Genomic DNA, 13,867 nt, shown 5'->3' with positions numbered 1-13,867 from the left:
AGGGGAGGAAAATTAAGTGCCCGGGCTTCATTTGAGCGCTCGGATGGCAATAGGAGGCCGTGGGAAACAGCTTGAAGGGCGTCTCAAATTTTTATCTGTTCCCTTGCATTACTCCCTCATCCCACTACTCCCTCTCCCTCCCCCAACCCCAAGTTTTCTCAATCAGGCAGTCCTTTGCTACAAAGTTATGAAAAGTGATACCAGTGTCTTCCTCCAAGGCACCATTATTTCAGTTAATTCGGAACGAAGGGTACGTAGGTCTTGAAATTCATTCTTGTCTCCTCTTAGAACTGAGTTTGAATCTGGAACAATATTTTCGGCTACAATTTACTTTCAACCATCCTCTGCTTTTAGCAAGCTATATGTACGATATTCGTATATACCCATTAAAGAAATACAGATGACTGATCTGACCTGAGTTAATGTATTGGAAACAGTATTGGAACTTTGGGAAAGTGGCGTTGAAATCACGGACCACGAACGTCTTTTTATATTGGGTTTGAGCAAATATAGAACAAGGGAAGAGTGGAAAAGGATTAACTTAAATTTATTAATGCCAAGGGGAGGAAAGGTAACAGTTCCTGACCCTCCAGCTGTATCCACAGTTCGGTCAGGAACAGGCTCTGCCAGAGGCTAGAGCCAGTGCTACATAGTCTGTGGTTAACAGAGGTGTCTAGGGAGGGGTGAGTGCACCAGCAGCTCTAGTCTCCGTTTCTTCCCCAGAAATGAGGAAGTGGTCATGTATTATTTTAGGAGTTCCCCTGCCCACCCAATCCTCTCAAATTTGGGAGTAATCAGGTACAAGCTTTTTCTTTCTTTCCCCCCTTTCCACCTCCTGGAGTCCTGGGTTTCCCCACATCTCCCCTGTCCCGCCCACTTTTCCAGAGTCCAAGGGCCAGAGTAAATGAAAGTATAGCAGCCACCCACGCAATGGGGACATGCTGTGGCTTCACTCATCAGCTTCTTCGCTGGAGTCTGAATTGGCTGGCATCATAGGATCATCAATGAGTGAGAAGTCCCTTTCTGAGCTATCATAGCCCTGAGATAAATCATCATCTTCCTCATCCTCATCATCGTCGTCCTCAGGTTGCAGCGGTGGCAACCGCAAAGCAGTGCCAGAGGTGGTAGTCGCTGGTGATGAAGGGTAGCCGGTAGCTCTCAGGCCTGGATGGTGATGGTGGTGATGGTGGGGGTGAGGGTGGTGGTGGTGGTGGTGGTGATGAAGCATGGTGCTGGAGTCTACATGAGGGGATGATGCGGCACCGCCCATCACAAACGGCATAAAAGGCAAAGGCGCAGAAGTGGCACTGCTGTGACCCAGAGATGAAACAGACTGCAGGCTACTACTGCTGTGTTGGAAGCTGTTATGCAAAGACAGGGACCCAGTGCTTCCACCCTGCATCAGGGCCATCATCTTAGAAAGGTCTGGTCGCATCCTACGGGCCCGTTTTTTGCTGGTCTCTGGTGTGATGGGCCCTGGTAAAACCCGGTTGAACACAGTTTCGGTGTGGTGACCCTGCGAGGAGAGAACAGAGGAAAAGAGTTAAAAAAAGGGGGGAGGAGGAGGCAGGGAAGGGAGGGGATGATGCCACAGTGAAAGTCAAAAGAGTTCTAACATGCAAATGATTTTTCACTGAATCTTTCTTTAGGTGGGGCAAAACAAGTATAGTCAGACCAGGCTTGATGGTGGTAATGGGGAAAAGGAAATGCTGGATTCAGATGAATGTTTTGCTGCCAAAGCTAATATCAAGGATTTCATATTGATATTTGTATAAACCAAAGAATTTTTACTTTTTGCCTTGATTACATTGTAACTTTATTCCACCCGTATCTCACATATTTGTTGATAAGGGGACTGGGTAAGATGGTGAATGGATAAGTATATGCAGAGAAAGTAATTCACTCAAGTGTATAATGATGGCATGTTCACATCTTCATATCATGTGAATTGTAGCACAACTGTATTGACATTTACAATATTAACCTCCATTATCACATCAGAGCAGAATAAATTCAAGACAAATCAGACTTCTTAATGTTAAGAATACCAAAAAGGTTGTGAGTAGCTCCTAACCAAATCTAATAGAAAATGTGTTTTCCCATTGATAAAAACTTATATATTTTCTGAATTTTAAACTGCTTTTTCTAGAGGTTCTAATGGCAAACTGTGGTTAGGTTCATTGAAGCCTCTTCTTTGCAAAATACTCAGTACACTGGCATTAAACTCAAGGCAATTGGTAACTGTGTCTCTGGAATTTCTCAATTTAAGCCATACACCTAATATGCGAATATACCTTTTTGACTTGGAAAAACAAATATCTCAATACTCCTATTTGTGTGGACTTTTTTTTTTCCTGACCATAAGAGCATCTAAACTTCTGCAGATGCCAGTAATAATGCAGTGCTAGATTCACTATCAATTTTGCATTAGGAATTCTATATTAGTCATATTATGATTTCCTGTGATCTTTTATTTCTTAAAATTATCAACTGAGTAGAAGGGAAAAGGCAAAAGTGTTGAGATAAAATGAGGTAAATTGGAGAAAAAACCTTTTTTATAAGCTTTCTACAATGTTAGTTAAATAAAAGACAGATATGGCCCCAGCCTTCTAGTCATCAGCCTTCTGTATCAACCCTTCTGCTTATTACTCTTTTGTTCCCTTGGTGGCTGAGAGAGAAAATTTAAAAGTTCTTCCTTGGTAATATTATTTATATGAAATGCACTTTCACCAATATAAAAATGAAAAATGAGCCTCATAAATATATCTCACAAATAAGTATATTATATGCAAAAGAATGTTCTTGGAATTTTTAAAATATAAAAGATATATATTGTTTATTTGGAACTTGATTTTGATAAAAGATATACCATACAGTTAAAAATATGCATATATAAAATTTACATAAAACATCAAATGCAAAATTAATATACAGAAGTGCTAATCCATTTTAAATGACTGTTTACTCAAACCAGAAATACAACTATAACACAAAGTAAGGCAAGATGTGAAAAATAAACTTCTGTAATTATACTTCTGGAGAAAGAAAAAGAAACAATGGATCCACCAAATAGCTACAATCAAGATAAAAGGATAGTGCATTTAAAAATAAAGGGGGTGGTTCAGTGGCAGAATTCTCGCCTGCCATGCTGGAGACCTGGGTTCAATTCCCAGAGCTTGCCCATGCCAAAACAAAAAAAACTAAATAAATAAATAAAGGGGGACTGTGCCAAACATTAGAGACAATTAAATCAATAGGCCAAGCCCTTGATCTTGAGGCTTGCTGTTGTGAAGCTTATATATGTAGCAGAGAAGCTTAGCCTACCTATAGGACTACTTAAGAATTACCTCCAGAGGACCTCTTTTGTTGCTCAGATGTGGCCTCTCTCTCTCTTAAGTCCAACTCTGCAAGTGAAATCATTGCCATCCCCATTAGGTGGGACATGACATCCAGGGATGACAGTCTCCCTGGTGGCATGGGAGATGACTCCCAGGGACGAACCTGGCCCTGGCACCATGGGATCAACAATACTATCCTGACCAAAAGGGGGAAAAGAAGTGTAACTAACAAAGTATCACCGTCTGAGAGAGTTCAAATAGAGTTGAGAGGCTCCACTGGTGGTCACTCTTAGGCATGCTTCAGTTAGACATTGCTATTTATCATAATTTGCCAAATCCAACCAAAACCATTCTTGTCAATCCTAAGGAATATCTAGGGCATTATAAAAGATTCTATAAAGGTTCCATGCACTAGGGTAACTTTCCAAAACCTGCAACCTCCAGATGGACCAGTCAAGTCCTGAAATGCAGAGGGGCCAACCTTTCCAGAACATCAACTAGTTCCATCCCCCTACCCCATATTATCAATAACCCCTTCCAACATGTAAAAGTTAGAATGGGCATGGCCCAAATACCCTTAAAGAGTGGGAGAAAAATCGAAGTCGATGGTGGAGTTATACAGAGAAGGTCAGGTTTAACAAATCAATGTAAGTGCTGAATCATTATGCTTATATTTCTTTTAGCCTCTAGTACCTTAGATCAGCTAGAAATAAAAACCAAAATTGTGGAATTGTAACTCATAGCAAACTCTGAAATCTGTTCTACAACTAACTGTCACGATGTACTTTGAAATGTATTGCTTTTACATATGTATGTTATTTAAAGAGAAGGAGTATAACAGAGAAGATAGGATTTAACAAAGAAGTAGGACTGCTCAATCATTGTATTGATATTTCTGATGGTCTCCAGTATCTTGGAGCAGCTATAAGAAAAAATGAAAAATCATAGAACTGTAACCCAAACCAAACTTTAAAATCTGTTTCATAATTACTTATTAAAATGTACTTGGAGGGCGGGCCATGGTGGCTCAGCAGGCAAAGTTCCTGCCTGCCATGCCAGAGACCTGGGTTTGATTCCTGGTGCCTGCCCATGTAAAAGAAAAAGAAAAAAAGAAATGTACTTGGAAATTTACTGCCTTTTTGCATATGTTATATTTCACAATAAAAGAAAAGTTAAAAAAAAGGGGGGGGATAAGGAAAAGAGAAAGATCAAAGGTGATGATGGAGTTATACAGAAAAAGTGGGGTTTAACAAATGAGTATGACTGCTGAATCATTATATTGCTATTTCTTTTAGTCTCCAGTATCTTAGAGCAGTTGGAAGTAAATATGTAAAATTGTCAAATTATGTAACCCATACCAAACTCTGAAACCTGTTCTACAACCAATTATTGCAATGTGCTTTGAAATTTATTTTTTTTTGTACGTTATTTTTCAAACACACACACAAAAATGTCAATTGTGGTGATAAATGCACAGCTATATGATGATACTATGAACCACTGATTAATCTCTTTGGATGATTACATGGTATATGAATATATAATATATATCAATAAAAAATAAAAGGGGAGGCGAGACAAGATGGCAGCATAGAGAAGTGTGGAATTTAGTTAGTTCTCTACAGCACCTAGTAAATAGCCAGGAACTGCCTGAAATAAATGTCTGGGGGACATCTGTGACCAGACACCATCATACACAAGACTGAAAAGGTTACAAGGGCCAAGATCACAATGCAGAACTGTAAGCAGAGCCCTGACCTGTGGAGGATGGTACCCTTCCACCAAGGGGAAAAGAAACAGTCTCTACTAGGGACAAAGGAAGGTAGCTCAACTAAACTACAACTGCAGTCTTAACTAACAAATTTGATTGCTGAATATAAGCTCCAAGCACAGATAAACCCAGAGCAGATAGGAAAGGAACCCTGAGGTCTCTCCTGGCAAAGAGGAAGCAGGATGAATGGGGGGAGGTGGGGGGGCAGTTGGAGGCTTTTGGCATTGGCTGAGTTCAGAATACTGGAAAAGGGCTGTGCCCCAAGAAAAGGGACACATAGAACCAGGCACCAACTCAGGTTCTGGACTGGTGAACGAACCTTGGGGGCTCTGACTCTGAAAAAGGATTTTTTTTCCTTAACTATTCTAAGTAGCTCATTAGAGACAACCTCAGGTTTTTTCAATTGTCAACACTGACTCAGGCAAGGGTGGAGTTAAGATAGATCTGAGGGACAAAATAACTAGTCAGGTGAAAAAGATAATTTCTCAAAAGGGCATATCTTCTTCAAGAAAGGGGCAGGTCGCCCAGCTCACGTGGCAGCCCTCATTCAGAGAATTCATACCTCAGGGTCTGGGAAATATAAAACAGCTTAAGTTTGCCTTCTACCTCAGCCTGTACCTCAACCATGCCCAAAAGATTAGGGTCTGCTAAGAATTGAAAACACTACCTGACTTTACAATGGTAGGGAGCTGTGGGCTGACAAGCACCACCTGCTGGCAGAATAGGAAAAGCACAAGTCTAAAGGCTTTGCAGGAAAGTCTGACAACTTGCTGGGTCTCATCCTCAAGGAAACGACACTGATTATACCCTCCTCCTGAGACTTGGTATTGTATGGTCTGAGAAAATCAAATTGGGGTCGATCATATCTGGAGAGACTCTCCTCCAAAAAAAGAAAAAAAGAAAGATTCATATAGGCAGGGCAAGAACCAGAAAACAAGAGCTGAAAAATTCTGATCAGTTAAACACAAGTTATGCTAGAAGCCTAGAATAAGTCAAACTGAAAGCCAAAGAACAGAGAACAAAGCCAACCAACAAGAAAACCCTAGGTAAAAGTGAAAACATCCAAAATAAACTAATCAAGGAAATCAGATACCTAGATAACAGCAAAATATACTGAGTCATACTAGGAAAGAGAAAAATATGGCCCAGTCAGAAGAACAAATTAACACTTCAAATGAGATACAAGAGTTGAAACAACTAATTAAAGATGTTCAAACATGCTAAATCAAATCAATGCATTGTGGGAAGATATGGCAGAAGAGATGAACCACAGAAGACACTGAGCTATCATAAAGAACTTGAAAGCTTGAAAAAGTGAATGGCAGAACTTATGGAAATGAAAGGTACAACAGAAACTAGATTAAAAACACAACAGACACCTACAACAACAGATTTGAAGAGGTAGAAGGGATTAGTGAACTAGAAGACAGGATACCAGAAATCCTACACACAAAAGAACAGATATGGAAAAATATGAGCAAGGACCATGCAACTCCTTCACCCCCCCCCCCAAAAGAGCAGGGGTTCAGGGAATTGAACGACAACGTGAAGCACATGAATATACATGTTATAGGTGTCCCAGAAGGAGACAAGAAGGGAAAAGGGGCAGAAAGAATAATAAAGTAAATAATCACTGGAATTTTTCCACCTCTTATGAAGACATATAATTACAGACCCAAGAAGTGCAGAGTACCCAAACAGAATAGATCCACAAACACCTATTCTAATCTAATCAGATTATTGAATGTCAAAGACAGAAAGAGAATTCTGGAAACAGTAAGAGAAAAATGATCCACTGCATACAAGGGAAGCTCAATAGCACCATGTGTGTATTTCTCAGCAGAAACTATGGAGGCAAAAAGGCAGTGGCATATATTTATTATTAAACACTAAATAATATTAAATATATATTTAATATATTTAATATACTAAAAGAGACCAAGAATTCTATATCCAGCAAAACTGTCCTTCAAAAATGAGGGAAGGTTTAAAATATTTTCAAACAGATACTGAGAGGGTTTGTGAACAAGAGATCTGCTCTGCAAGAAATACTAAAGGGAACACTACAGGCAGAAAGGAAAAGATGAGAGAGAAGTTTGGAGAACAGTGTAGACATGAAGACTATCAGAGTATAGAATAAAGTCATGATGAATGCAACAATGTAGATGAACCTTGAGGACATTATGTTGAGTGATATTAGCCAGAAACAAAAGGAAAAATACTGTACAGTCTCACTAATATGAACTAACATTAATAAGCAAACTTTGAGAGTTAAAGTTGAGAACACAGTATCAGGAGATAGAGAATAGAGACTGGGCATTTGATGCTCAATGAGTACAGAATGTTCAACAGGGCTGATTGTAAAGATCCAGAATTGGATAGCACAATACTATCTGATGGTAGCACAATACTGTAAGTATACTGAACAAAGCTGAGTGTGAATATGGTTGAAACAGTAAGGCTTAGGGGCAGATATGACACCAGAAGGAAAGACAGAAGATAAGGACTCTGACTGTATATCTTAGCAAAACCTAGAGTGGACAATGATGGTGATTAAATATACAAAGATAGGTATGTTTTTACATGAAGGAGAACAAATGAATGTCAACATTGCAATGTAATGAAAATGGGATGGTATATGGAAAAAATATAATCAATGCAAACTAGAACCTATAGTTAACAGTAACTCTAATGTCCTTCCCTTGAATGAAACAAAGGCAATACACCAAAGCTAAATGTCAATAAGAGGGGAATACAAGGGATGAATATGGGATTCTTGATATTCTTGTTTCTCCTTTTTATTTTTATTTTTTTCCCCTTCTTTTTTCTTTGCAGAAGAAATGGAAATGTCCTTATACAGATTTTGGTGATTAATACTTAACTATTTGATTATACTAGGAACCATTAATAGTTTACTTAGGATAGATGTTATGGTGTGTGAATAAAACTGTTTAAAGAAACAGAAAAAAAAAGTTAAAAAAATTGACCAAGACAAGTGCTCTAGAAAATGTGCAAAGAGAAAGATGTACGTATTTGCTGTTGGTCGGGAAGTAGAATGGTGCAGCCTCTCTGGAGGGGAGTGTAGTGATTACACAGGGGGCTAAGTACAGGGTTGCTGTATGATCCTGCAACCCCGTTGTCAGTATATACTTGGAGGAGCTGAAAGCGGGGACATGACTGGACATCTGCACATTGCTGTTTATGGCGGCAGAATTCACAATGGAGGTGGCCTCAGGGTACATCGACTGATGAACAGAAGGACAAACTATGGTGTGTATATATACAATAGAATATTGAGCAGCTTAGCAAGAAGGAATGAAGTTGTGAGGCATGCAATGAGGTGAATGAACCTTGAGGACAGCATGTTGTTGAATGAAACAAGCCAGAAATGAAGAGACAAATATAACATCTCACTAATATGGGCTATCTATAATGTGCATACTCTGAGAATTGAAATTTGAGAGACAGGATTATCAGAGGAAGGCTTATTGTATAGGTTCCTAGATTGTAAGCTCTTACAGAACTCACATCTATTCCTGAGTTGTAACGGTTATTTCTAAATTCTGAGATGCTGAGCTCTTTGTAACTTGGTCACTTCCTGGAGCTTTGGGTAGCTATGTGATACCTGAGACTCAGAACTGGAGTTCTGCAGCTATGAAAGCATTACCCCATACAGCAACTGTTAAAAAAGCTGAAAAAGAGATCAGACTTCAATTAGAGATATGAATGAAGCTGATTTCGTTATGACTAAGGTAAATAAGACTGAAGGGAAAAGGATGGTGTTGACTATGTTTTAAAACTTTAACTTCTGTGAGACCAAAGGAAGAGATGTTTATATGGTATAAAATTTCTATTTTTTTTTGTAGAAAACTATTCAATTTAACTTGTAAGGTCAGTTTATTCGAACACCATAATTACATGGAACCTTGAATAGGAAGTGAGATCTTGTTGATTTGTACATGCCCCGATATATCCCAGAGTAATCTGGGCAGAAAATAAAGTATTTGCAGAGTCCCCTTAAGGGACTAGGGAAAAAAGTGGAAATATTAAACTTCCCCACCTAGGTAACCTGGTATTCTCACAAGCATTGAGACCTACAAATTTAATAGGCCTAGCCCTTGATCTTGGGGTTGCCCTTATGAAACTTATTCCTGCAAAGGAGAAGCTACTTATAATTATGCCCAAGAGTTATCCCCAGAGAACTTCTTTCAGTATAGATGTGGCCTCTCTCAGTCAACCCTGCAGGTGAACTCACTCCCCTCTCCGCTATGTGGGACATGACTCCCAGGGGTATAAAATCTCCCTGGCAACTAAGGACATGACTCCTGGTTGATGAACTTGCCCCTGGCATTGTGGGATTGAGAATCCTTCTTGACCAAAAGGGGAAAGAGAAATGAAACAGTTTCAGTGGCTGAGAAATTTCAAATAGAGTCAAGAGGTTATTCTGAAGAATACCCTTATGCATTCTATAGATATCCCAGTTTATTTTTTAATGTATTAGAATAGATAGAAGTAAATACCTGAAACTGTTGAACTGTAATTCAGTAGCCTTGGTTCTTGAAGATGATTGTCTAACTATACAGCTTTCACAGTGTGACTGTGTGATTGTGAAAACCTTGTGACTGACACCCCCCTTTATCCAGTGTATGGACAGACAACTGAGAAAATAAAGACAATAAATAAATAAATAAATGATAGGGAGGGTATGGGATGTTTGGATGTTCTTTTTAATTTTAATTTTTATGTGTATCGGAGTAATGAAAATGCCCCCAAATTGACTGTGGTGATGAATGCACAAGTATATGTTGATACTGTGAATTACTAAATACACTTTAGATGATTATATGGTATGTGAATATATCCCAATAAAATTATATTAAAAAAATATGGAATACCAGAATGACCAAAAATGTTATTACAAATTGTAAAACATGATTTCCTACCTTTTTTGATTACTAGCATATGAGTGATTCTCAATCTAAATTATATGCCGGGAAACCTTATGATTGTTTTCTGTAGTAGGCCCCTAATTATTCCTAAAGCGTACAGAATCATAAAACTTTAAAGAGTATCTTCTTTAAAACTCTCACTTCAGGGTGTGGACATTGTGATGTTAAAGGATTCGCCACCAATTCCTTAATTATTCAGACGTCCAGAATAAGGTTCTGAGTGTTTTTTCTAATTCATTTTACTTATTCTTATATTTTAATACGTGTAAGATAAATATATTAAAATTAGTTTTGAGAATTTTATGCTATTCTAGAGATAAGATACTACAGGGCTTAAAAAACACCAATAAAAATATGGTGTTTCCTTAGTAACATACATTATTGCAGAAAAGATAAATAATACTAATTTCCAGCCACAATCTACATTGAAAAGGCTTGAAATATTGCATTTAGCATGGAAATAGTGGCAAGCCTTCAGTTTCACTCACCTTTTTTCCATTCCTAGAGTTAGCTGCCTGAATTGGTTCCAATCCCAAACAGTTTAATTCTGCCTTATTATTTTTTTTACATCTCTGCCACTTCTGTTTTCTGCGATCTTCCATATACTGCAACAGAAAAGTTTCAGTCATCCTAGAGGAATAAAAATCTTCTCTGGAGTAATTATTAAGGTACTTGCATCTTTTATTTGGCAACAAATGCTTAGTGCAAGGAAAAATAAAGGATTAGTCCTAGTAGAAAACTGCCATCAAGCGGATATCTTGTTCTCTCTCTCTCAGAAAAAAAAGTCTATATACAAGCTTAACAGTAAATATCTGCAAAACTTTTAGTTTAACAAGTACTTAAACATTATTTTATCTTAATCCTCATAACTCTGTGAAGTAGGAAGACTGGGTATTATCACCTTTATTTTGCAGATACAGAAAAAACGACATGGCATGCTTTTTCTCTCTCACACAACTTAAATGCCAATGCAATGAATGACTTTAAATGCTGCTGGACAGAACTGCCACTCACCGCTAGAAATCGGGGATCGACAGCGAACTCTGGATGACCCTGTAACCACATCTCCAGTTCAGCCCGGCGAGGGGCATCCTCACCCACCAGCAAAGTACCATCCACCTTATTGATGACAGGGATCCGGGTCTCCAGGTCCATATCAAGGTGATTAGGTTCTTCCATGCACTCCACCTCCAGCTGCAAACCCAGAATCCACCCCCATGAGCACATACTCTTCTTTGGGAGAGGGAGGGAAAAGGGGAGCAGAGCCAATGGTAGTCATAAAATAACTAATATCTTCTAGTCCCTCAATCCCAACTGCTGTCATCAATAAATGATGACTGAGAATAAATAATGTTTAATCATTTAAAAATAATTTCTATACCACTCACCTCCACTAACTTCTTTCTGTTCCCCTTCTTCTTATTAAACAGTGGATGTCCATCTCCCATTACTCCGTTAGCCATCAACTTGTGCTTTTGGAATGTTAACTTCAATCCTTCTTCCTATAAAGACAACCCACCCACTCAAGATATATGGTACATGTTTTTTTTTTTTTTTTTTTTAATGTTCCATGAGCCCTTGAGAAGAATTATTATCTTGTTGTTGTGAGGTGCAGTGTTGTGTATCTATCTGTTAGGTCTAGTTCACGTTCTCTGTTTCCTTAATGATTCTGTTTAGATGTTCTATCCATTGATCAGAGTGGTGTATTGAAGTCTCCAACTATTATTGTAGAGACATCTGTATATCTCCCTTCAGTTTTTCCAGTGTTTGCTTCCTGTATTTTGGGGCATAAATATTCATGTTTGTTATTTCTTCCTGGTGGACTGCTCCTTTTATTAATGTATAGCATCTTTCCATGTCTCATTCACAACAGTTTTGCACTCAAAGTCCATTTTTTCCTGATATCAGAATAGCTACCTCAGCTCTTTTTTGGTTACTGTTTGCATGGAATATCCTTTTCCAGCCTTCTACTTTTAGTCCATTTGTGTCCTTGGGTTTAAAGTGAGTGTCTGGTAGAAAGCATCTAAATGGACCATAGTTTTTATCCATTCTACCAGTCTGTGCCTTTTGATTGGGACATTTGATCCATTAACATTCAGTGTTAATGTAAAGGCAGTATTTACTTCAACCATTTTACCCATTAGTTTTTGTATGTCATATCTTCTTTTTGTTGCTCTTTTTGCCCTTTTAGTTACCCTTGCTGATAATCTTCATTTTTTCTCTCCCCTCCATTCTTCTCTGGTACATGTTTTTAAAGTAAAGATTAAGCCTTGGGGGATCTGGGCTAAGGGTCAGTTTCTGGCCTAGCAGTAGTGAGAATAAAGACCAACTGACTAAAGGGTAGAAGATGGAAATAAAATGTATCTTTTTCCTTGGAAAGATTTTATTTCTTGATCTTCTGTAATTTAAGAGGAGAGTTTATCTCAACACCACCCAAAGCAGAGTAAAACACCCTACCTGGTATCTCAGTATTAGCATGCAACTCATCATAGGGGTAAAATTATCATATTTCTATCACATACTAATTTAAGAAACTTTTCTTGCTTGAGTACTTAATGACTAGTTAATAGCGTTCAATTGGAAAGGGGACTGGGAAAAAATACAGATTTCCATCTATAAAACAAAAAATAATTGATTTAATTTCAGTAGTAATGGCTCCTTTTATTAATTTAATTTAATAAGGTCCAAGATGCTTAAGTATAATTTTAGCAACTTTTTCATAATTTAATTTTTTTAAAAACCAGGCTCAGATCTAAAAAACTGAGTCACCCAAAAGGATTCTTTGTCAATCACATTCTTTAAAAATAAAGTATCTTTTAATATACTCCTTAGGAGATACTAGCCAAAATATCATCCCTTAGCTCAATGACTTTACCCAAACTGATCTTTGCGAGTTCTAACATTTTTTAAGTTTGCTAACCAAATGGATTCAATATTGTGTTAGTGAACTAGTTAGAGCAAGGACTACAACCTTCCACCCCTTGAAATACCAAAATGATGAGCTTACATCTTTGATCTGAACTGTAAACTCCTTTTCATCCATGCCTCGGCGAAGTCTGGTGAACTGGGCTGCTGCTGTACTGACTGCTGACACTTCCTCCTCTGCCATGGAAGCTGCACTGCTGCTTCGCGGCGTGGGGACTGGAGAGTCACCATATTCTCCTGGGGTTAATAAGGGGCTGTCTAGCAAATGGTTGCCTGGCCCCAGGATTCCTCCTGTTACCATTTCCTGACTCCGGCGGCTAGAAGGCCACTTCCCTGAGAGTACAGCCTGGCAGACGAGGTCAATACGGTTTATCAGGACACGATCCTTAATGGGAAAAAGAAATTAATATTGGTTTTAGGGCCTGAGTACAGACTATGTCATCCTGTGACAAACAATGGTGCTGTTATTACCAAGTTGGATAAAAATCATAACGCAGAAAAGGAAGAAGGTAAAACTAACACCCTCTAACTCAAGTGTAAAGAGTTCCATGAAAAAACATGTAGTGCTAACCACAATTAATAGAGAAACTGAACTATTTGTTCCTTTTTTCCTATATATAATGCTAGACTGTATTTCTAGACTCTATATGCCCAAGAATGAGGTTTTTACCTTGGGCCATTCAGAGGCTCTTTGTCTTTCCTGAAGTAGTAGAAGCTCAGGGGTCATTTGTTCTCCATCTTCATTTGGGAATCCATCTTGGGACATAGTGAGGGACAGGAGACTCTCTTCATCATAGAGCTTTGAGTGGGTCCGATCAGAAGCTGGAGATCACATACAATGTGTAAGCAAAGATAAAAGAAGAGAGTTAAATGGGAATTGCATT

The 13,867-nt window shown here is 38.4% G+C and overlaps 1 protein-coding gene and 1 non-coding gene across 2 annotated transcripts in view; both read right to left on the bottom strand.

The window, feature by feature from the left end:
* Positions 1-531: 531 nt before the first annotated feature.
* The window catches only part of CHD8 (chromodomain helicase DNA binding protein 8), a 67,806-nt gene continuing 54,470 nt past the window's right edge, over positions 532-13,867 (bottom strand). Inside the window, exons 32-37 of the mRNA XM_077127251.1 lie at positions 13,654-13,805; positions 13,066-13,368; positions 11,447-11,560; positions 11,073-11,252; positions 10,547-10,663; positions 532-1,516 (exon numbers count right to left, since the gene is read on the bottom strand). Of these exons, the coding sequence (XP_076983366.1) occupies positions 950-1,516; positions 10,547-10,663; positions 11,073-11,252; positions 11,447-11,560; positions 13,066-13,368; positions 13,654-13,805 (1,433 nt within the window). The 3' untranslated portion in view covers positions 532-949. The remainder of the gene's footprint in view (positions 1,517-10,546; positions 10,664-11,072; positions 11,253-11,446; positions 11,561-13,065; positions 13,369-13,653; positions 13,806-13,867) is intronic.
* On the bottom strand, positions 12,451-12,553 carry LOC143656653 (small nucleolar RNA U6-53/MBII-28). The gene has a single exon (XR_013162560.1). It is a non-coding gene; the product is annotated as a small nucleolar RNA U6-53/MBII-28 (small nucleolar RNA).

The sequence above is a fragment of the Tamandua tetradactyla genome, chromosome 14 (assembly GCF_023851605.1).
Source record: "Tamandua tetradactyla isolate mTamTet1 chromosome 14, mTamTet1.pri, whole genome shotgun sequence".
Classification (NCBI taxonomy): Eukaryota; Metazoa; Chordata; class Mammalia; order Pilosa; family Myrmecophagidae; genus Tamandua; species Tamandua tetradactyla.
Note: the sequence above shows the minus strand (reverse complement) of the source record. Positions and strands in the feature narration are given on the sequence as shown.